This window comes from Entelurus aequoreus, linkage group LG12 (genome assembly GCF_033978785.1).
Source record: "Entelurus aequoreus isolate RoL-2023_Sb linkage group LG12, RoL_Eaeq_v1.1, whole genome shotgun sequence".
Lineage (NCBI taxonomy): Eukaryota > Metazoa > Chordata > Actinopteri > Syngnathiformes > Syngnathidae > Entelurus > Entelurus aequoreus.
Window position 1 is genome coordinate 47486874 of NC_084742.1, and position 25195 is coordinate 47512068.

The 25195-nt window shown below is 37.5% G+C and overlaps 1 protein-coding gene and 1 non-coding gene across 2 annotated transcripts in view; both read left to right on the forward strand.

Annotated features, from left to right (window-relative positions):
* The first annotated feature begins 8034 nt into the window (after window positions 1-8034).
* On the forward strand, window positions 8035-8106 carry trnaa-cgc (transfer RNA alanine (anticodon CGC)). Its single transcript has one exon. It is a non-coding gene; the product is annotated as a tRNA-Ala (tRNA).
* A 179-nt stretch (window positions 8107-8285) lies between these two features.
* The window catches only part of dtx4a (deltex 4, E3 ubiquitin ligase a), a 38121-nt gene continuing 21211 nt past the window's right edge, over window positions 8286-25195 (forward strand). Inside the window, exons 1-2 of the mRNA XM_062066150.1 lie at window positions 8286-8668; window positions 14513-15554. Of these exons, the coding sequence (XP_061922134.1) occupies window positions 8458-8668; window positions 14513-15554 (1253 nt within the window). The 5' untranslated portion in view covers window positions 8286-8457. The remainder of the gene's footprint in view (window positions 8669-14512; window positions 15555-25195) is intronic.

Here is a 25195-nt window from a genome sequence, read left to right on the forward strand (position 1 = left end):
GATAGTCGTCGGAATCTTGGATGAATAAATACTTTTAAAAGAAATAAAATTTTTCGGGTAAAAAATTGTCTTGCGAGGACAAAAAAGTTTAAATTTTTAGGAAAAAAAGTAACAGGGAAAAGTTGTTTAAGGGCAAAAAGTTTAAAAAAAAAAAAAAAAAAGCAACATTTGTATTCTTGGTGAAAAAACGTGTATTTTTTCCAGAATAAGGACTGGCTTTTCTGAAAAAAAAAAAAAAAGAGTCATGTAATCAGAGCAAAGTTGTATTCTTCGAAGAAAGTAACGTGGCTTGCTGAAGAAAATAATTTAAAAAAAAAGAAGTTATAGTCTAACATAAATACAATTTAAATTCCACAAGAATTATGCAATTTTAGGAAAATCACATTTTTATCTTGAAAAAAGTTGTATTTTTTTGGTCAAAAAACTCTGACACAAAGTTTTATGAGTACAAGGTTGGGTTGTACAGTATACCGGTATTGGTATAGTACCGCGATACTAATGAATCATATTCGGTACTATACCGCCTCCAAAAAGTACCGGTTCCCGGTACAAGTAGATTAATAATTCATTTTCTACCACTTGTCCTTAATAATTTTGACAAAATAATAGAATGATAAATGACACAATATGTTACTGCATATGTCAGCAGCTAAATTAGGAGCCTTTGTTTGTTTACTTACTACTAAAAGACAAGTTGTCTTGCATGTTCACTATTTTATTTAGGGACACTCTTGCAATAAGAAGTATTATGTTTAATGTACCGTAAGATTTTTTTCTTAAAATAAAGCCAATAATGCAATTTTTCGTGGTCCCATTTATTTAGAATAGTATCGAAAAGCAACCGCTACCAATATTTTGGTACCGGTTGCGACAACACTAGTACAAGGTAATGCTAAGAAAAAAAAGTTGAAATCTGAGAAAAAAAATCATACTATTCCAGAGTAAGATTTTGGCACTTATTGCTTTTGCGATTCCTGACTCTAATTGATATTCGGTAGCAAACCTCAAATAACTTGCCATCTCTCCAAAGACTTAGGCAAAAATGTTTCTTGATGTTGTCTTATACTTTCAGGCATGTCTCTCTCCACCACCACCATCTTCATCCTCCTCCTCCTCCTGCTTGTCCTGGTCTTCTTACTCGTCATGTCCTACAAGAAACTGAACCGTGACACGGACGGTAAATACAAGATCCGGCACGTCATCTACAAGAAAGGAGGTATCCGGGACCAGCTGAGAAACACCGTGGCGGTCCTGCAGTCCCGCCTAGGAGTCAGACTGGGTTCTCACAGCGTTAGTTCTGACAAGGACGATCAGGAAATGCAGGTTTTTCCCGCCGTTGAAAGACAGGAAGTGGAGGACCGGAGCGAAAACAGCCGTGAAGAAGCAGAGGACAAAGAATCGGAAAAAAGTATTGGAAAAACTGAATGGTTCGTCAAATTGAATCAGCTCTCCGGGAGTGTTGTCTGTTGTGAGGAGAATGCTAACCAGATATCTGCATTATAGCCCTTGAAAATATCATATTTCTCCAAATACTAGATAGAAACATTCGCTTGAAAAAATAAATGCCGCACCTGAAATAATGCCTCTGTAACTACATGCATTTCAGAAATGTGGTTTTCATCGGAAATATACAGTATATGCATTTTCTAAAAAATAATTGATGTTGCCTTGAATAAATAAATGACACAGCTCAAATAAATGCATGAATAACAGATTGTTACAAATATTGATAAAAGGGGCTGTTTGCAGTCCATCTTTGATGAGCTCGGGCCCAGCGAGGCCGGCGGCGTTTCTGGGTGTTGTTGATAAATGGCTTTTGCTTTGCATAGTAGAGTTTTAGCTCGTAGCGATGAACTGTAGTTACTGACAGGGTTTTTTTTAAGTGTTCCTGAGCCCATGTGGTGATATCCTTTACGCACTGATCTCGCTTTTTGATGCAGTACCGCCTGAGGGATCGAAGGTCACGGGCATTCAATGTTGGTTTCTCCAGATTCTCTGAACCTTTTGATTATATTAAAGACCATAGATGGTGAAATCCCAAAATTCCTTGCTATAGCTCGTTGAGAAATTTTGTTCTTAAACTTTTCAACAATTTGCTCACACATTTATTTATAAAGTGGTGACCCTCGCCCCATTCTTGTTTTTGAATGACTGAGCATTTCATGGAAGCTGCTTTTATACCCAATTATAGCACTCACCTGTTCCCAATTAGCTTGTTCACCTGTTGGATGTTCCAAATAAGTGTTTGATGAGCATTCCTCAACTTTCTCAATCTTTTCTGCCACTTGTGCCAGCATGAATATAATTTTTTTTGCCATACCTGACACGCTTGCAAAATTTGGGGAGTCTCCGTAAATATAAACATGTTCACCATACCTGAAACGCTTGCAACATTTGGGGAGTTTTCGTGAATATAAAATTGTTTGCCATACCTGACACGCTTGCAAAATTTGGGGAATTTTCGTTAATAAAGAATTTTTCACCATACATGACACGCTTGCAAACTTTGGGGAGTTTTCTTGAATATAAAATTTTTTGCCATACATGACACGCTTGCAAAATTTTGGGAGTTTTATGAATATGAAAGTTTCCGCGATAACTGACATGCTTACAAAATTTGGGGAGTTTTCGTGTGTATACATGTTTTCGGCACACCTGACACGCTTGCAAACTTTGGGGAGCTTTCGTGAATATAAATGTTTTCGCCATACCTGACATGCTTGCAAAATTTGGGGAGTTTTTGTGAATAAAAATGTTTTCGCCATACCTGACCCGCTTGCAAAATTTGGGGGGTTTTCGTGAATATAAACTTTTTCGACATATCTGACACGCTTGCAAAATTTGGGGGTTTTTCAGAAAATATAAACTTTTTCGACATATCTGACACGCTTGCAAAATTTGGGGAGTTTTTGTGAATATACATTTTTTTGCCATACCTGACACGCTTGCAAAATTTGGGGAGTTTTCGTGAATATAAAATGTTTCCCCATACCTGACATGCTTGCAAAATTAGGGAATTTTCGTGAGCAAACATTTTTTTGCCATACCTGAAACGCTTGCAAAATTTGGGGAGTTTCCGTGGATATGATAACATTTTTCACCATACCTGACATGCTTGCAAAATTTGGGGAGTTTTCGTGAATATAAATGTTTTCGCCGTACCTGACCTGCTTGCAAAATTTTGGGGGTTTTCGTGAATATAAACTTTTTCGACATATCTGACACGCTTGCAAAATTTGGGGAGTTTTCGTGAATATACAATTTTTTGAAATACCTGACACACTTGCAAAATTAGGGAGTTTTCGTGAATATAACATCTTTTGCCATACCTGAAACGCTTGCAAAATTAAGGGGGTTTTCGTGAATATAAAATGTTTCGCCATACCTGAAACGCTCGCGAAATTTAGGGAATTTTCATGAATATACAATTTTTTGCCATACCTGACGCGCTTGCAAAATTTGGGAAGTTTTCGTGAATATAAAATGTTTCGCCATACCTGACACGCTTGCAAAATTAGGGAGTTTTCGTGAGTATACATTTTTTGCCATACCTGAACACTTGCAAAATTTGGGGAGTTTTCATGGATATAATAAAAATGTTCACCATACCTGACATGCTTGCAAAGTTTGGGGAGTTTTCGTGAATATAAAATGTTTCACCATACCTGACACGCTTGCAAAATTAGGGCGTTTTCGTGAGTATACATTTTTTTTTTGCCATACCTGAAACGCTTGCAAAATTTGGGGAGTTTTCATGGATATAATAACATTTTTCACCATACCTGACATGCTTGCAAAATTGTGGGAGTTTTTGTGAATATAAATGTTTTCGCCATACCTGACCTGCTTGCAAAATTTTGGGGGTTTTCGTGAATATAAACTTTTTAGACATATCTGACACGCTTGCAAAATTTGGGGGAGTTTTCGTGAATATAAAATGTTTTGCCATACCTGATACGCTTGCAAAATTTGGGGAGTTTTCGTGAATATAAATTTTTTCCCCGTACCTGACACACTTGCAAAATTAGGGAGTTTTCGTGAATATAACATCTTTCGCCATACCTGAAACGCTTGCAAAATTTAGGGAATTTTCGTGAATATAACATTTTTCCCCATACCTGACACGCTTGCAAAATTAGTGGGTTTTCGTGAATATAACATTTTTCGCCATACCTGAAATGCTTGCAAAATTTAGGGAGTTTTCGTGAATATAAAATTTTTCGCCATACCTGAAACACTCGCAAAATTTTGGGGGTTTTCGTGAATATAAACTTTTTCGACATATCTGACACGCTTGCAAAATTTGGGGAGTTTTCGTGAATATACAATTTTTTGCCTTACCTGACACGCTTGCAAAATTTGGGGAGTTTTCGTGAATATAAAATGTTTCCCCATACCTGACATGCTTGCAAAATTAGGGAGTTTTCATGAATATAAAATGTTTCGCCATACATGAAACGCTCGCAAAATTTAGGGAATTTTCATGAATATACAATTTTTTGCCATACCTGACACGCTTGCAAAATTAGGGAGTTTTCGTGAGTATACATTTTTTTGCCATACCTGAAACGCTTGCAAAATTTGGGGAGTTTTCATGGATATAATAACATTTTTCACCATACCTTACATGCTTGCAAAATTTGGGGAGTTTTCGTGAATATAACATTTTTCGCCATACCTGAAACGCTTGCAAAATTTAGGGAGTTTTTGTGAATATAAAATTTTTTGCCATACATGAAACGCTCGCAAAATTTAGGGAATTTTTGTGAATATACAATTTTTTGCCATACCTGACACGCTTGCAAAATTTGGGGAGTTTTCTTGAGTATACATTTTTTGCCATACCTGAAATGCTTGCAAAATTTGGGGAGTTTTCGTGGCTATAATAAAAATGTTCCCATACCTGACATCCTGGCAAAATTTGGGGAGTTTTCGTGAATATAAATGTTTTCGCCATACTTAACCCGCTTGCAAAATTTGGGGGGTTTTCGTGGATATAAACTTTTTCTACATATATGACACGCTTGCAAAATTTAGGTAGTTTTCGTGAATATACAAGTTTTTGCCATACCTGACACGCTTGCAAAATTAGGGAGTTTTCGTGAATACAACATTTTTTGCCATACCTGAAACGCTTGCAAAATTTAGGGAGTTTTCGTGAATATAAAATTTTTCGTCATACCTGACACACTCGCAAAATTTAGGGAGTTTTTGTGAATATACAATTTTTTTGCCATACCTGACACGCTTGCAAAATTTGGGGAGTTTTCGTGAATATAAAATGTTTAGCCATTACTGACACACTTGCAAAATTAGGGAGTTTTCGTGAGTAAACATTTTTTTGCCATACCTGAAATGCTTGCAAAATTTGGGGAGTTTTCCTGAATATACAGCCCTTTGAGACACTTGTGATTTAGGGCTATATAAATAAACATTCATTGATTGATTGATTGATACTATTTTTCGCCATACGTGACACGCTTGCAAAATTTGGGGAATTTTCGTGAATATAAATTTTTTTGCCTTACCTGACAAATTTACAAAATTTGGGAAGTTTTGTGAACATAAACATTTTCGCCATACCTGGCAGGCTTGCAAAACTTGGGGGGTTTCTTTTCATACAACATTTTTCACCATACCTGACATGCTTGCAAAATTTGGGGAATAATCGTGAATATAACAATTTTCGCCATACCTGACATGCTTGCAAAATTTGGGGAGTTTTCGTGAATATAACATTTTTCCCCATACCTGACACGCTTGCAAAATTTAGGGCGTTTTCGTGAATATAACATTTTTTGCCATACGTAAAACGCTCGCAAAATTTTGGGAATTTTTGTGAATATGCAATTTTTTTGCCATACCTGACACGCTTGCAAAATTTGGGGAGTTTTCGTGAATATAAGATGTTTCGCCATACTTGACACGCTTGCAAAATTAGGGAGTTTTTGTGAGTATAAATTTTTTTGCCACACCTGAAACGCTTGCAAAATTTGAGGAGTTTTCGTGAATATAGAATTTTTCGCCATACGTGACACGCTTTCAAAATTTGGGGAATTTTCGTGAATATAACATTTTTTGCCTTACCTGACATGCTTGCAAAATTTGGGAAGTTTTTGTGAACATAAACATTTTCGCCATACCTGACAGGCTTGCAAAACTTGGGGGGTTTCTTTTCATATAACATGTTTCGCCATACCTAACATGCTTGCAAAATTTGGGGAATTTTCGTGAATATAACAATTTTCGCCATACCTGAAACGCTTGCAAAATTTGGGGTGTTTTCGTGAGTATAACAATTTTCGCCATACCTGAAACGCTTGCAAAATTTGGGGATTTCGTGCATGTTAAGGGCCCCAAAATGGCGTCCAAACCGGTGGAATAATAATAATAATAATAATATTAATAATAATAATGATAAACAGAGCAATTTCAATAGGGCCCTTGCGGTGCTCTGCATCGCATCTGCGGTGCTTGCTGCGCTGCTCGGGCCCTAAATATCAAGACAATACCAAAATGGGAAAGATCCAAACGTTAAGAGTATATCAAACAAACATTTAACAAAGTGATCACCACAAACTCATGTATTCTGGAGTGTGCGTTTTCTCGTCGTCTTTCGTAAAATCTTGTAGTCTTTAGTCCTTCTTGACAACGTATATCCTTTTCACGATTAAACGGTTCCAACAGCCTGAAACAACGCAAGCTTAGGGCATTTTTCTTTGAGAAAAGCAAAAATGCCGTCCAGAAACGCTATGGCGACAGACTGTCGCTGGCCCACCAAGTCAAGGCTTGCATAGTTAATGAGCCTGACGTGACGTCAGGTGAATACAACCTCATGAAAGTCAGTGTCAAAACCTACCGTTCAAAAGTTTGGGGTCACATTGAAATGTCCTTATTTTTTAAGGAAAAGCACTGTACTTTTCAATGAAGATAACTTTAAACTATTATCGGCCGATAAATGCGTTAAAATGTAATATCGGAAATTATCGGTATCGTTTTTTTTATTATCTGTATCGTTTTTTAAATTTTTTATTTATTATTATTTTTTATTAAATCAACATAAAATTAGTGCACCAACCCAAAAAACCTCCCTCCCCCCATTTCTTTCTGTTATCAATATTCTGGTTCCTACATTATATATCAATACAGTCTGCAAGGGATACAGTCTGTAAGTACACATGATTGTGCGTGCTGCTGGTCCACTAATAGTACTAACCTTTAACAGTTAATTTTACTCATTTTCATTAATTACTAGTTTCTATGTAACTGTTTTTATATTGTTTTACTTTATTTTTTATTCAAGAAAATGTTTTTAATTTAGTTATCTTATTTTATTATTTTTTTTAAAAAGTACCTTATCTTCACCATACATGGTTGTCCAAATTAGGCATAATAATGTGTTAATTCCACGACTGCATATATCGGTTGATATCGGTATCGGTTGATATCGGTATCGGTAATTAAAGAGTTGGACAATATCGGAATATCGGATATCGGCAAAAAGCCATTATCGGACATCCCTACTTTAAACTAGTCTTAACTTTACTAATGTGGTAAATGACTATTCTAGCTGCAAATGTCTGTTTTTTGGTGCAATATCTACATAGGTGTATAGAGGCCCATTTCCAGCAACTATCACTCCAGTGTTCTAATGGTACAATGTGTTTGCTCATTGGCTCAGAAGGCTAATTGATGATTAGAAAACCCTCGTGCAATCATGTTCGCACATCTGAAAACAGTTTAGCTCGTTACAGAAGCTACAAAACTGACCTTCCTTTGAGCAGATTGAGTTTCTGGAGCATCACATTTGTGGGGTCAATTAAACGCTCAAAATGGCCAGAAAAAGAGAACTTTCATCTGAAACTCGACAGTCTATTCTTGTTCTTAGAAATGAAGGCTGTTCCATGCGAGAAATTGCGTGACCCCAAACTTTTGAACGGTAGTGTCACCTCCCGGTATCGGAGGTCTCAAGGTTGGCAAGTATGCGTATTGTACTTTCTTCATGTTTGCAATATTGGAAGGAAACAGGCTTATGGGGATGTAGCTCAGTGGTAGAGCGCGTGCTTCGCATGTATGAGGTCCCGGGTTCAATCCCCGGCATCTCCAAATGCTACTATTATGTTACATAATGCAAGCAGTCAATGTTTTCTAAGAGTTTTAAGTCACATACGTTTATGAGAGCATCTTTTTGATTGGCTAGAACAAGGAAGGGTTTGGATTGGCTATTTTCGTAGGCAAAACAACCCAAAACACACCAGAACTACAAACATGGAAGATTTGCCTCAAAATATGTTAATAACAACATGATTGCAAGATGGATGCAGCACAAGCAACTCTGTGCTATCTGAAATTATAATAACCACTATTATTATTACCAATCACCGCCATGTTGATGGCTTTTGCATTGAGCGACGTTTTTTTTTGTTATTATTATGCCGCCGCCATCATTGCAGGAGGATGCTACTAGCCTCCGCCGTGGTCGTCTGGGAATGGCTGAACGAGCACGGCCGCTGGCGGCCATACAGTCCGGCCGTGTGTCACCACATCGAGGCGGTCATCCGGAGCGACCCTCGGTGTGCTAGTGTGGTCGTCCTCGGCCAAGTGGACTCTCGCCTCTCGCCCTACATTATCGATTTGCAGTCCATGCACCAGTTCCGCCAAGACACAGGTAAAAAGACACCGCGGTGTTGTTATTATTGCTCAGCTTTTTTGAAAGGGGCTGTAAAAACCAAATGACGTCGTTTTGTGCAGTCGTTTTCATTGTAAGCCAGTGTCATTACATGCACAGTCACAATAGATGCACACTTAGTGCACTGAACACGCCCCTGTTTGGAAATACTAGTCAGGTTTTGCTCATGCAAAATCACAATCCTCCCTAAAACTGTTGTTTTACCTCTTAAAAATATGCATCAATGGACAAGTTTGTTTGACCAATACAAACCTTGTTTGTTTCTATAGGCAGCAACCAGAGATGCAAGACAATACACTCAAATTATTTATGCATTATTTTAAATGTATACATTTTCATTTTTTATTGTTATTTCTTTGCAGGAGCGCTTAAAATGTATTAAATATTAGTAGGTTGCATTCAAATATAAAATAAGTACAAAAATGTGCAATAAGATAGGTGTATTTATTTCAATTCAATAGTTCTAATTGATTTATTATAATGCAGGTGTCCCCAAATTACGCCAGCGTCCAAAATCCGGCCCGCGGGAGGTCCAAAGTTTTTGTAATTTTTTTTTTTTACAAATCTGTCCTTTCTAATCAATTTTCTAGTGTCTCCTAGCCGCTCAGGCAAATCATATTGTCTAAAAAAGCATTTTCCCATCGATAACGTGACGTCATCGGTAAGTGCGCGCTCTTTCAGTCCATTAGTGCACGAGGAATATATATATATATATATATATATATATATATATATATATATATATATATATATATATATATATATATATATATATATATATATATATATATATATATATATATATATATATATATATATATATATATATATATATATATATATATATATATATATGTATATATATATATATATATATATACACATACATACATATATATGTATATACACACATATCTGTATGTATATATATATATGTATGTATATATATATATATATATATATATATATATATATACATATATATATATATATATATATACTAGGGCTGCTACTAACGATTAATTTGATAATCGATTAATCTGTCGATTATTACTTCGATTAATTGATTAATAATCGGATAAAAGAGACAAACTACATTTCTATCCTTTCCAGTATTTTATTGGAAAAAAAACAGCATACTGGCACCATATTTATTTTGATTATTGTTTCTCAGCTGTTTGTACATATTGCAGTTTATAAATAAAGGTTTATAAAAAATAAATAAAAACAAAATAAAAAAAATGCCTCTGCGCATGCGCATAGCATAGATCCAACGAATCGATGACTAAATTAATCACCAACTATTTTTATAATTTTGATCGATTAGTTGTTGCAGCCCTAATATATATATATATATATACATATATATATATATATATATATATATATATATATATATATATATATATATATATATATATATATATATATATATATATATATATATACATATATATATGTATATATATATATATATATATACACGTGTGTATCTATCTATCTATCTATCTATCTATCTATCTATCTATCTATCTATCTATCTATCTATCTATCTATCTATCCATCTATCTATCTATCTATCTATCTATCTATCTATCTATCTATATATATATATATATATATATATATATATATATATATATATATATATATATATATATATATATATATATATATATATATATATATATATATATATATATATATATATATATATATATATATATATATATATATATATATATTTATATATACATATATATATATATAATGTATATGTGAATACATGAATACAGTCCGGCCCACGGCCAAATTGTTTTAACCCAATGGGACCCCTGTTATAATGCATTTTACTTGCCCAGTCGTCCTTGCAGGTGTGCTCCAAACGTGTCAGATGGCGAGGGCACTTCTCGTGCGCAGCCTCCCTTTAGGTCACCCCACAGTAGGACTGCAGCTATGGATCATTTTAGTAATTGAGTAATCTATCGATTAGTTTGTTCAATTGATTGAGTAATCGAATAAAACAGATTTTGTTGGTCAATGCGTAGTTTAGGGTAAAAAGTTGGAATAAACAAAAATGTTTCTGCTTTCCGTAACAATTTATTACAACTTTTTTCCTAATAGATGTACACCATAAACATTGAAATTGCAATTTTAACATTTGTGCATTAATCAAAATAAATATAAAAAATGGAGACTACTCTATACTGTTCGCCACCAGACAGATCACAGCCCCCCCGAAACTATGTCTACCTATTTAAAGTTCCCGGCGCTCCATGCGATCTTGATTTTATCCATTTTTATTAGTTACTCATTAAAAGATTAATCGAAGCAATGGAATATAAATCAAAGCTTTTTTTTCTAATCGAATCAATCTATTAATTGTTGCAGCTCTACCCCACAGATTTTTAATTGGATGTTTTGCAGTAAGCAGTCCTATACAAAAGTTCAGACTTACTAATAAGAGAGAAAACGTCAACCAATCACAATTTGGAATTTTGTAGCTAGTCAGACCAAAAAAGAAGATATGTTAAATTTCTTCACATTTTCACTCTACTGGTCACTTGTTGCTAGGCAGGCTTTATAATGTTCAACAATTACAAGAAAGAAGAGCATACAGTAAAACTGTAATATCACTATACAGTGTTTCCCATAAACTGCCAAGATACCTGTGGCGGTGGGGGAGGGGCTATGGGCGTGGCTATGGGCGTGGTCACCATGACATCATCGAGTAATTTGCATAATTTACTACAATGATATGATTTTCTCTAAAAAGGCTCAAAAAATGTATACTTACTAATTAATAATAACAGTTTTGTTTTAAACGTCCATCCATCCATCCATCCATCCATCCATCCATCCATTTTACAATATAATTACAACACTTTATGTACATATTTATATACAGATTTGAACAATAAGTTATTCACTGAAATATATTTATTAATTGTGGTTCTTACAAAAAATATATCTTATAAAAATATGAAAGCTAAAATGTCTCTTAAAGCTCTGCCCCTTTAATTAGTGCATACTAAATAATGTAACTTTAACCTACTACTACAACCATATTATTTACCAGCAACATAAAGTGAAACAGAGGCAGAGGTGTCCTGCCACAGTCAGTAACAAATAAACAGAAAACAGTAGTGGTGGTAGATAGACACAAAGCTTCATCAAACATCTGATCCACTGAACAAAGAGCTCCAAAAATCTTGATCCTACACTTCTCTTTTGTAAAGTAAATCTAAACAGCCGATATGGGCATCTACATCAACTATATGATTTGCCTGAGAAGCTGGACAGGACAAAAAAAAAATAAAAAATTAAAAAATCTTTGCCACAAATAAATGAATGTGTGGGAAACACTGCTATAATGTAGGTATGTAACTGGATCAACATCTCACTATACGATATTATCACGGTATTAAGGCCACAGTACTTTATTATTGTGGTGTACTGTATGTCCCAAAGAAGACTTAAAAATGCCATAGTGTGTCAAATAAAGTGGCAGTCAAGTTTAGGGTCAAAACACTTGCTGTAATTGAACACAAACATGATGCTCGAATGTTCTAGTCATATTTATTGCAATAAACAAATATTTTAAGTGCAGAGAATAGTCTGTCGGTAACTGCTACCCATCGATGTCTGCTGCCCAACGCTACTGAGTGTTCGTGCGAATGCGCACAACCGCAAATATTTCAATTATTTGCCTCGAGCAAAATACTCATCGAAACAGCTGCCGCGTGTGCCTCGTGTACTAGTTAGCAGTGGTTTTAAAGTATGTTTTTTTCATTGCATCTTCTGACCAGCAAGCATATAGACAATGATACCGTGAGGAAGTTCACTTTGACGCAAGCAATGCTAGCTTACATTTTTGTTTTAATCACCGTTTTACGCCACTGCTAGCTTTTTTCGAGGAAGCTGCAAAATTCGACAGAACTCTAGAACATCCATTGTTTCAAGCAAGTATTTAAAAAAAAAACTATTTACAGTTTAGGTGTCTTTAAAGTAACAATGTCAACATCCAGTGTAACAAGTGTGAAACAATAATGTACAGTTTAGTGTCTTTCAACTTTTACCTTCTGACAAGCACTGTCCTCCGCAGTGGACATTTTTACATCAGTTTAGAAGATGCTGTTTCTCAGAAAATTTTACGAACAATTTAACTTTTAATCATGTAAATAACTGACGGTTTATAAAGTGGCGACTTGTCCAGGGTGTACCCTGCCTTCCGCCCGAGTGCAGCTGAGATAGGCTCCTGCCCCCTTTGCGACATCAAGAGAGACAAGCGGTAGAAATTGGATGGATGAATTGAGGATTCATCAAGTAGCTTTCAGTTTGCTCTTATTTCCCGTTAATGTCTAAAAAAATGATTCCTTTTATCTAGGAAACGTTCCAAGCCCCCACCTTGCCGATCCCGTGCTGGGCAGAGTATTCTGGGAGAAGTAGTTCCTTTTCAGACCCGGCCACCGCAAAAGCACCAGAGGAAAAAATACACACCAAGTTATTGTTTGATATACTGTTGTCCCGATACAAATATTTTGGTACCGGTACCAAAATGTATTTCGATACTTTTCAATACTTTTCTAAATAAAGGGGACCACAAAAAATGGCATTATTGGCTTTATTTTAACAACAAATCTTGCAGTACATTAAACATATGTTTCTTATTGCAATTTTGTCCTTAAATGAAATAGTGAACATACGAGACAACTTTTCTTTTATTAGTAAGTAAGCAAACGAAGGCTCCTAATTTGACTGCTGACATATGCAGTAACATATTGTGTCATTTTACATTCTATTATTTTGTCAAAATTATTAAGGACAAGTGGTAGAAAATGAATTATTAATATACTTGTTTATTTACTGTTAATATCTTGTTATTTTCCGTTTCAACATGTTCTATCTACACTTCTGTTAAAATGTAATAGTTACTTATTCTTCTGTTGTTTGGATGCTTTACATTAGTTTTGGATGATGCCACAAATTTGGGTATCAATCCGATACCAAGTCGTTACAGGATCATACATTGGTCATATTCAAAGTTTATAAGCATAATACAAATTTTAAAAAAATGAAAAAAGATTTTGTGATGCTAAAATATCAATGTGATCATAGTAGTATCGACTAGATACACTCTTGTACTTGGTATCATTACAGTGGATGTTAGGTGTAGATCCACCCATGGCATTGTTTATATTGTGATGCCGGTGAGCTACGGTGTGTAGTTAAGCATGTTTAGCTATTCCTTGTCCTGCAGGGATGATACTTGTAAAAAAACATACTTTATTTGTCGCCATGGAGGCGAGGATTAGTCATTTAGAAGAAGCCAAAACACCGCAGACTGCGGCTGGACGTTAGCCGCTAGCTAGCTAGCCATGTTTTAAAGCACCTCTTCCTGAGGGCGTTTCAGTGTTATAGCTTCACCTTTATCTTTAGTTTTTAAGCCAAAATGCGTCCATTCTCCCTTTTCTGTCTACACACTATGTCTGCTTGTAAGTACTCCGTGATTGTGCGTTGCCGAACATGCTCCTCTGCTCGTAAAACCAGCAATGGTGGGGCCGGGGGTACTTTTTAGAGGTGGTATAGTACCGAATATGATTTATTACTATTGCGGTACTATACTAGTACCAGTATACTGTACAACCCTAGTTTGATACCATCACATGCAACATTGTGAAGACTTAGAAAACCGCAATACCATGGTGTTTAAAATACCGTTATGTTTTCTGTAGGCCAATGAAAATGTGGTATCTGCAAGCCACGCCCACTAGGCAGAGTTACAAGGACAGGACTTGTAATATAACTTCTGTTTTTCCTCAGGTACTCTCCGACCGGTACGACGGAGCTTCTATGACCCAACGTCGGCTCCCGGTCAGGGTTGGCTGTGGGAGTGGGAAAACGACGTGGGTAGCTGGACGGCGTACGACACAGAGGTGGGGATCGCGATACAGGCAGCACGTGACCGCCACCAACCCTGGCTGGACCTGGCGCCGCTGGGTTTCTGCTACCTCATCGACTTCGGAAGCATGACCCAAATCAACGAACAGACGCAACGCTGCAGGCGGATCCAGCGCCGCTCCGATCTGGCATACCCGTTAGTGTCTGGGCCCCTACCGAAATCGCACCACTTGTGGGGGTCTGTGCATCAGAGTGGAGGACCAATGGGGGTGGATGTACCCGGAGGGAGCGTGGGCATCAGGATGGGCAGTGCGGGCACAGGGAACGGGAGCGCCTACCCCAGTGGGGCACTCCCTGCTTCAGCGATCACCTCCTTGGGGCCGCCCTGTGCCTGTCAGCAATGCATGCTTCTCTTGAGTGTTAAAGCGGGTACCGTGTCAAATGCTCAAACTCTAGGGCGGAGACCAGCCCCACAGACTAAACCGCCCAGTCCCAAACTTAGCAGCCACCTACCCTACTCCCTGACCCTACCACGGTTGCCGTCCCTTTCGCGGTCCCCACACAGGACGTCCATGGTTGGAGCAACAGGTGGCCCCAGTGTAGTGGGTGGTATGGCGGGTGGTAGTGGTCTCGGAAGTCTTGGCATGGGCGGAGGATTTGCTCACTCTTTGTCCCTGTTGGGCTCAGCCACCGCTGCCATGTCCCTTAACTCCTATCGCCCCCCACCCCCGACTCTACCCCCTCCGCCGCTTCCCCCCTTGCCTCCGCCACCCTCCTCCACCGCTGCCTCAGGCCAGCCTCTCATCTCCACCTGTACGCCTTCACCTTCCGCCCGCGTCCTAGGGCCGTTGTCTTTATCATCCGGCTCCGCCCCTGTGCCACCTCGGTCCAGCCTGGCAGGTTTGAGTCGACCAGCATTACAGCGTATCGCCATGGCACAGTCCCGGGCCCTCATTGCGTCAGGGTGAGTAGACCCTAACCCTCCAGTATGACCCTATCTGTCATTAGCTAGCAAGCTAACAGGTATTTTGTGACATGTGAATTTACTATTCACGGTGACACCCTGCATCATTCTCCACGAACCATTCTCCATGCTAACTTACAAATTTGTTTCCTTTTTAGTAGTTTGAACTTATTAAGTCTTGACAGTGCAAGATGGATGGAGAGAAAGTTGTCTATTTATGCAATATATATATATATATGTATATATATATACATACAGCACTGTATATGACACTGCATTAATCTCACATAGACAAAAAAATATATATTTATTCAGGTAAAATTTCCTAAAGAATTTGTCATCTAGGTGTCATTAAATTATATATACAAATTGCAAATAAAACAGCCAGTGAACTTTATTTGTTTATTTAAGAAAGAACTGGCAATTAAAATGAGTCACTCAATATTATGAAACAGCAAGTGTACGTATGTATTCTTTTATTGTAGGCTATTTGGAGACAATACATACAGAGTTGAATACTGTATAAATAAGATACCGTATTTTCCGGACCATAGGGCGCACCGGATTATTATGCGCATTAAAGGAGTCATATTATTATTATTTTTTTTCTAAATTGAAAACACTTCCTTGTGGTCTACATAACATGGAATGGTGGTTCTTTGGTGAAAGTGTTGCATAAATTATGTTTTACAGATCATCTTCAAGTTGCTATCTGACAGTCGCTTCTGGATGCGCCATTTTGTGGGCAGTCTTATTTACGTGGCTCACGTTCGGCAACTTCTTCCCCTCGTCATCTTTGTTGTAGCGGTGTAGCGTGCAAGGACGGGGGTGGAAGAAGTGTCAAAAGATGGAGCTAACTGTTTTAATGACATTCAGACTTTACTTAAATCAATAACAGAGCAGCATCTCCTAATCCGGAAACAACAACACCGGAAATGTGTCCCGTGAAAAAACATCTGACCGGAACTCTCCTTGGGTGAATAATGTAAACTCACTACACCGGTATGTTTTAGCGCTTTCATGGCGAGTTTACTGACAGATATAAGTAAAAACTTTACACTACTTTGTATTAGAAATGGCAACAGCGGAGGATGAATGTCCCGTAACAAGAAGAAGCTTATCGACTTGATTTATGCAGATCCCGAATACAGATCAGCAGGTACCGGAAGGTAAGAAAAGTTGCTTTTGCATAATATTGCGAAACAAAACCCCAGCTAATATGTCTTACCTTATACACACACCATAATAATACTTGTATGTTGAAGCACATCAAGCGGTGCGGCTTCATAGCTTACCAAAGTCGTACTAAAACATTTTTGATAGATTTGAGCGCCGTGTGTAATGTTCTATATTTTCAATGGAACATATAAAATGTTGGTGTTGTTTACTTGAGTCATATTGTCATCATAGTGCAGTCTACACGTATATATTATGTTTGACTGCCATCTACTGGTCACACTTATCATTACACCATGTACCAAATAAAATTGCTTCGAGGTCGGTAAGCAAAAGCAGAATTATTCTGTGCATTAGGCGCACCGGGTTATAAGGCGCGCTGTGAAATTTTGAGGAAAAAAAAGGGTTTTAAGTGCGCCTTATAGTCCGGAAAATACGGTAATATATTCATTGCAGAACTACGCATCATTTGTTGATGAAACGAAGGGAATGCTATCTATAATTTCAGGACGTTTTAGTTAGTTTTGTAAACACACAAGACAGTTTCAGTTAGTTTAAGTAGTTTTCTTTTAATTATAGTTTTTATATATTTCAGTTAACAAATATGTTTTTTCAATTCTAGTTTTCACCGTTTTTTTTTTTCCGTTTTTGTCAACGATAATAACCTTGGCTCAGGTGCAGAAGTCGATTGTTGGTAGGCAGATGTGCTCCTACTGCTGCAGAAGCCGATCCTCCTCTTGGACGCTGAGACGACGCTCAATGCACACCGCGAGGGCGATGAGGGTCGTCGTCAAGCTTTTTTCAGAGTCTCCAGGGGAATCATCTGGATGTGGTCCGTGAGACCCAGGAAATATGCGTCCAATAGCGAAAGAAAGTGGGCAGAGTTTAAATAAATTACACTTTGCCCTGTTGGTTAACTTTCTTACAGTGCAACCAAAAAAAAGGGGAGGAGGAGGCAGTCTCGACAACGCTGTGGATACTTCCTAAATGTTTCACATTAGCGGCATGGCGAAGTTGGTAGAGTGGCCGGGCCAGCAATCGGAGGGTTGCTGGTTACTGGGGTTCAATCCCCACCTTCTACCATCCTAGTTACGTCCGTTGTGTCCTTGGGCAAGACACTTCACCCTTGCTCCTGATGGCTGCTGGTTAGCGCCTTGCATGGCAGCTCCCGCCATGTGTGTGTGAATGGGTGAATGTGGAAATACTGTCAAAGCGCTTTGAGTACCTTGAAGGTAGAAAAGCGCTATACAAGTATAACCCATTTATTATTATTTAATTGCTTTATTTGCACTCATTTTAAACTAGCAAAACTAGAAAAATGCTATAAAAAAGTATAACACCTAAAAAGCACACAAAGTAGCTTACAGCAGCACTGCATCAGTAGTGCGCACCATATAACGATCAGCCACCCACAATGGATGTGCTGCCTGGCACAAAATGGCTGCAGTGCAGACACACAATGGTTGGATGAAACGTTCGTACACAGACACAAGCTTCGTACAACAAAGCATTTTTATATTCGGCCTGTGGTTTGTCAATTCTAAAGTTTGTTTAATGAGCTGATCGTAATTTGAGGTTTCACTGTATTGCATACTATGACGTAATCTTCAAATGTATCCTGGATAAAGAGAAATCAAAGAAGAGATCCTGGGTAACTCTAATTTGATTCAAAGTACAAAACATAGAAGGGACAATACTCTCCTCATCTTGTGAGAGCGGAAGTAATCAGTCGTCTCGTCATCATACAAGACTTCTAACATATTGCTGAGAGCGGGCCTCGCCCACAAGATTGAAGCTGATTTTCAACCCAAAAAATTATTTATTTGCAATTAAAACTTAATGAAACTTATACAAAATTGTGAATGAAAAAATATGTTTTCATGAGAATCTTTTTTAAATGTAAACAAAACAAGTATATATATATATATATATATATATATATATATATATATATATATATATATATATATATATATATATATATATATATATATATATATATATATATATATATATATATATATATATATATATACAACAAAATAGTTTTGTTCGCCATTCTTTTTTTTTTTTAAATATCCGACCCTCTATTTTTGTTTATGAATCTATTTTCTTTTTTGTTTTTGCAAATCAATATTTTCTTTGCTTCCATGATAAGACACACACATTTCTTTTAAAAAACATTCTGCTATATGACTAGTGATGACTTGTAGCAGGTATTGTCCAAATCAGGATTCACTTGTTTTTCATGAAAATGTGCAAACATTCGCAAAAAAGAAACGTTTTTTCTGCTTCTTCTTTGTTTTTCTTAACAATTGGAATAGTCCCGAGATACAACAGTACTTGATATGCTGCAGTGTTTCTCAAAAAGGACTGTATTTTTAAATACAATTTTAACAGAAACATTTTCAGAAAAATATGGACACCATGCATGCAAATAAGCTTCATTATCATTGCAGTTTGCAGTATTAAAATAGACTAGTCTTGGCAGTTTATGATATGCTGCTGTGCCTCTATTTAAAGATAGTTTTTGCCAATTTTAAATCCAAAATTAGGGTTGTCAAACAAATAAAATATTTAATTGAGATTAATTGCTGTTTGTTCATATTTATGTTATGTACAGAGAAGGTAAGGAGGCGCAACCAAGGCAGAACTGCGGTTTACAAGGTTTATTTAAACCTTTGATGATTACATGGCATGTGTATGCTACCCTAAGTGAATGGGTGTAGGCTATGTGTATAAATAATAGTGTAAATGTTACCAGGGGTTGTTGTCTGTGAGTGTTGGATGTATCCTTCGTCGAATCAAGGGGGGGGGGGGGGGGGGCAAGGCGAAGAAGCAGTCCGTAAACAGGCAAGGGGTCGAGGGTAGGAGCGAGGCAGCGTAGTCCGTGTCCGAGCAGGGATCGAGGAAGGCAGTCAGGAATCCGGATGGTTATCGAGAGGCAAAACACAATCACGGATGCAGGAGACACAAGGAACATGAACAAGGGAGACACGGAGAGACCAAAGAGAAGGCGAGCAAAGCAGAGGGGAGGGAATGCCAGACGTGATGCTTACTGGGAAGATGAGCGACGTTCTGGCAAAGGTTCCTCGGGTCCGCTGGTCTTTATGCCGCTCCCTCTCATCAGGTCCAGGTGCGCTGATTAGTGATTGTCTGCAGGCTTGTTGCTGCGTGGGCGTGCTGCGCTCAGCGCGAGCAGGAGTGTGTCTGAGCGCGCTGCCAGCGGAGATGCCGGCAGCTCCAGCTGCCGAGGAAATGCAGGTTCGAGTCCGCGCCGTGACAATTTAACTCAAAATGAATCACGATTAATCACAGATCAATATAATTCTTCGTCATTAATACATATACCCTAGACAGATAATTATAAAGTTTTATCACCATAACTGGACAAGTAATTTGCTTTTAATGAAATGCATGTAAACATGCTTTTTTAAACAGCCCAACATAAAAAGGACATAAACAGCTTTTAATGAGAATTAGAAAAAAACATTGGTGTCTTGCTAGCTCTTGTACTTTATAGGAATACATCATTTGTATTCCTGCTGTAGGAGCACTTGCATTCAGAGGAGGAGCTACACTGCCATGTTTAGATACCAGTTTCTCGCAATAATAACACAAAATGTGGATTGTTAAATTCATGCTTTGATTGTCAAAGATATTTGGGAATGTAGTCTCGGATATTTCTACCTGAATAAATGCTTCTGATATTCTGTACATTACATGTTCTACAAGTTACTGGTCTTCATATTTCTGCATGACAATGTTTGAACCTTCTCTATTTATTAATAAAATGTAATATTCAACCTGCTAAACATTCCTTAATTGAGGACTATCAATCAGAACATGTTGTAAAAGAATATACACTGCATTTCAATATGCCAGAAAACATTTATTTAGTTAGAAATATTACAGATTACACCCCCCGCGACCCCAAAAAGGACAAGCGGTAGAAAATGGATGGGATGGATATTACAGATTACATTTCAAACCATCTTTGACAAAGCATGATCGTAATGTAAAACAATTTTTCATTTTGTTATGGTGGTAAACTGGATGCGACGCACTATTATTGTGAAGCCAGAAGTGTGTGATTGGAATGACAAGAGGTGTCTTGACATTTTTTTGACGGAGGTCTCCAATAAAAGTGACTCTAGACTTTTTTCTCTACCATATTTTTTTTGCTGAGCTTTTATTCCATCTTACTACAGCAGTTAGAGTAACAATCTTCATTTTCTATTTTTCAATGCACTCAACTGTAACATAAACACGGACATGAAGCTCTCTCTCTCTATACAACAGAGAATTGGAGCGTTCGCTCCAATTATGTCGTCTCACGGCGATCAAAGATAAAATGGTCTTGGCTTTTTTTTTTTAGCATTTGTTTCTTGGATTTTTGGCAATTACAGTTCAGAAATACCATCAAACGCATGTCAAATTATTTTTTTTCTCCCCCAAACAAGTGACCCACAGAAATTGTATGTAAAATTAACTAGGAAAAAAAAACATGCGTCAGGCAAATATTGACACCGAGCCACAGACAACTGCACTCCTAAATGTCCCCAACACGGTGCAGAGACACACAAAATTAGACAAAAGGCTCATCAATTATCTATCTTTCAATTACTTTTTAATCGGGGTTAAATTAGAGATCAGCCTCTTTTACATATTTTAGGAAACCACCCCATACTTCCTGAATTTTCACACAACAACCGTTCATTGTCAGCCTAAATTGATCCATTTTGAGAAAATACAGAACATCTTTAATCCAGCGGGTGTGGCATGAGGCGCTGTTGCCTTCCCATTTAACACAATGAGTCTTCTCGCCAACAAAGTAGTGAATGCTACAAGATTATTTTTAGATTTGCTAAGAGTAGACGACTGAGGTGCTAGCCCAAATCGTCCACTTACAGAATTTGGCTTAATCTTTTTGCCAAATACCAAAGACAAAGTATTAAAGGGCAATGGCAGTTTTTTTATTTTTTTATTTTACCTATCGTTCACAATCATTGTGAGAGACATGACGATGGATGTTATATTTTTTTAATGCATTCTAAATATTAACTAAATTCGATAAAAGTCTGCTTACAATTCTGCTTATAAACCATTAGGTTTTATATACATAATGTAAGTATATACTGTATGTAACGTAGTAATGGGCACATTTATAATAACATTTATTTTTACGTATTTTGATCATTTTAAGCGTACGCAGCGCATTAATTTCAAAAACGCATCACGATTGCTTTTTTTTCAACTACATCACTGATTATTACTCACTGCAGACTTCATGAGAGCCAACAAACATAATAAAACATCACTTACCATGCAATGTCTGCTGACATTCGAATGGCGCCTGCCAGGATGTTCATATATTCCCATTTAGATGAAAAATGACGGATTACATTCTCAGCCATCTTCTTTCCAGGTGAGAAGCATGATTTATGATCTACAAAACACAAAACCAGTGAAGTTGGCACCTTGTGTAAATCGTAAATAAAAACAGAATACAATGATTTGCAAATCCTTTTCAACTTATATTCAATTGAATAGACTGCAAAGACAAGATATTTAATGTTCGAACTGAGAAACAACTTTTTTTTTTTTTGCAAATAATCATTAACATAGAATTTAATGGCAGCAACACATTGCAACAAGTTGGCAAGGGGGCATTTTTACCACTGTGTTACATGGCCTTTCCTTTTAACAAAACTCAGTAGACATTTGGGAACTAAGGAGACCAATTGTTGAAGATTTTTAGGTGGAATTCTTTCCCATTCTTGCTTGATGTACAGCTTAAGTTGTTCAACAGTCCGGGGTCTCCGTTGTTGTGTTTTACGCTTCGTAATGCGCCACACATTTTCAATTGTAGACAGGTCTGGACTACAGGCAGGCCAGTCTAGTACCCGCACTCTTTTACTATGAAGCCACGCTGTTGTAACACATGGCTTGGCATTGTCTTGCTGAAATAAGCAGGGGCGTCCATGAAAAAGACGTTGCTTAGATGGCAACATATGTTGCTCCAAAACCTGTATGTACCGTTTAGCATTAATGGTGCCTTCACAGATGTGTAAGTTACCCATGCCTTGGGCACTAATACACCACCATACCATCACAGATGCTGGCTTTTGAATTTTGCGCCTATAACAGTCCGGATGGTTCTTTTCCTCTTTGGTCCGGAGGACACGATGTCCACATGTTCCAAAAACAATTTGAATTGTAGACACAGAACTCTTTTCCGCTTTGCATCAGTCCATCTTAGATGAGCTCGGGCCCAGCGAAGCCGGCTGCGTTTCTGGGTGTTGTTGATAAATGACTTTCGCTTTGCAAAGTAGAGTTTTAACTTGCACTTACAGATGTTGCGACGAACTGTAGTTACTGACAGTGGTTTTCTGAAGTGATTTCCTTTACACACTGATGTCGCTTTTTGATGCCTGAGGGATCGAAGCTCCGTAATATCATCGCTTACGTGCAGTAATTTCTCCAGATTCTCTGAACCTTTGGATGATATTAAAGACCGTAGATGGTGGAATCCCGAAATTCCCTGTAATAATAGCTTGTTGAGAAATATTGTACTTAAACTGTTTGACAATTTGTTCACGCATTTGTTCACAAAGTGGTGACCATCGCTCCATCCTTGTTTGTGTATGACTGAGCATTTCATGGAAGATGCTTTTATACCCAATCATGGCACCCACCTGTTCCCAATTAGCCTGTTTACGTGTGGGATGTTCCAAATAAGTGTTTGATGAGTATTCCTCAACTTTCTCAGTCTTTTTTGCCACTTGTGCCAGCTTTTTTTAAACATGTTGCATGCATCACATTCCAAATGAGCTAATATTTGCAAAAAAATAACAGTTTTCCAGATCGAACGTTAAATATCTTGTCTTTGAAGTCTATTTAAACTGAATATAGGTTGAAAAGGATTTGCAAATCATTGTATTCTGTTTTTATTCATGATTTACACAACGAGCCAACTTCACTGGTTTTGGGTTTTGCATATAGGAGCTTAATCCATGAAATAAAACTGTTACTAAAGCTGAATCTCTCCACATAAAACAGATAATTCCACTCCACTCGATCTAATGCCTTTTCAGCATCCATAGATATAACTGCCTCTTCTTAAGAGCAGGCACATCATACAATATATTGCAAAGACGTCAAAGATTAGAAAAGAAGTGCCTATTCCGATTGAACCCAGTTTGATCCGCATTCATAATAGAAGGAAGAATAGTATTCAGACGTGAAGCCAGCAGTTTGGATAATAATTTAAAGTCCACATTTAGTGGACGACAAAGGGAAAATTAAGCTTGGTTGAGCGTTTGCGGGAGGCGGCCAGATACAAGCAATTCATTGTACATGTCCAATGATTGGGGATCTAGCTTTTACCAACATGTTTTGAAAAATTCGGGAGGATAGCCATCGGGTCCCGGGGATTTTTAGTTTTGTAATGATAACGCTGCAACATTTAATTCCGCAACAGTAATTGGTCTCTCTAACTCTACCGCGGCGGACTGATCAACTAAGGGCATCCCCCAGATTGGCAACAAATTATCAAGCTCAGGAGTAGAACAATGAGAAGATGAGTAGAGGGACACAGAAATTCTTGAATACATTATTGATCTCAAAATCATCTTAACTACAGCTGAATCGGATTGAATCTGCGGAATATAATGGGATGCTGATATCTGGTGTAGTTGATTAGCTGATAGTTTACAAGCTTTAATGGCATTTTCATAAAACGGAGATCTTGAACGGAGCATTTGTTCAGTAACACAGTCTGTCGTAAGGACATCAAGTTTTGCCTTTAGAGAGAGCCTTTCCCTATAAGTGTCTGGGTTTTGAGAGGTGGAGTACAAATGATCTAACAGAGAGGGATATGCGTTGTGTCAAACTAGTATATTTATAGTTCCTGAGTTTTCTCTTATAATTTGTATAGGATATTATCTCCCTCCTAATGTATGCCTTCAGCGCAACATACTGGGAGTCTTGTTCAAGAGCACAAAAAAAATCTATTTCACGCAAAATAAATAAAAGTCCTCATTTAAAAGTAATCCTATTTAGACGCCATGGTGCACCTGTGATTGTCAGGTTTTTAAAGAGTAAATCCATTGAAATTGGAGCATGATCAGAGATGGCGTGGCGAAGTTGGTAGAGTGGCTGTGCCAGCAATCGGAGTGTTGCTGGTTACTGGGGTTCAATCCCCACCTTCTACCATCCAAGTCATGTCCGTTGTGTCCTTGGGCAAGACACTTCACCCTTGCTCCTGATGGCTGCTGGTTAGCGCCTTGCATGGCAGCTCCCGCCATCAGTGTGTGAATGTGTGTGTGAATGGGTGAATGTGGAAATACTGTCAAAGTGCTTTGAGTACCTTGAAGGTAGAAAAGCACTATACAAGTATAACCCATTTATCATTTATTTATAGATAACAATTGCATCATATTTGCATATGAATATAAATGAAA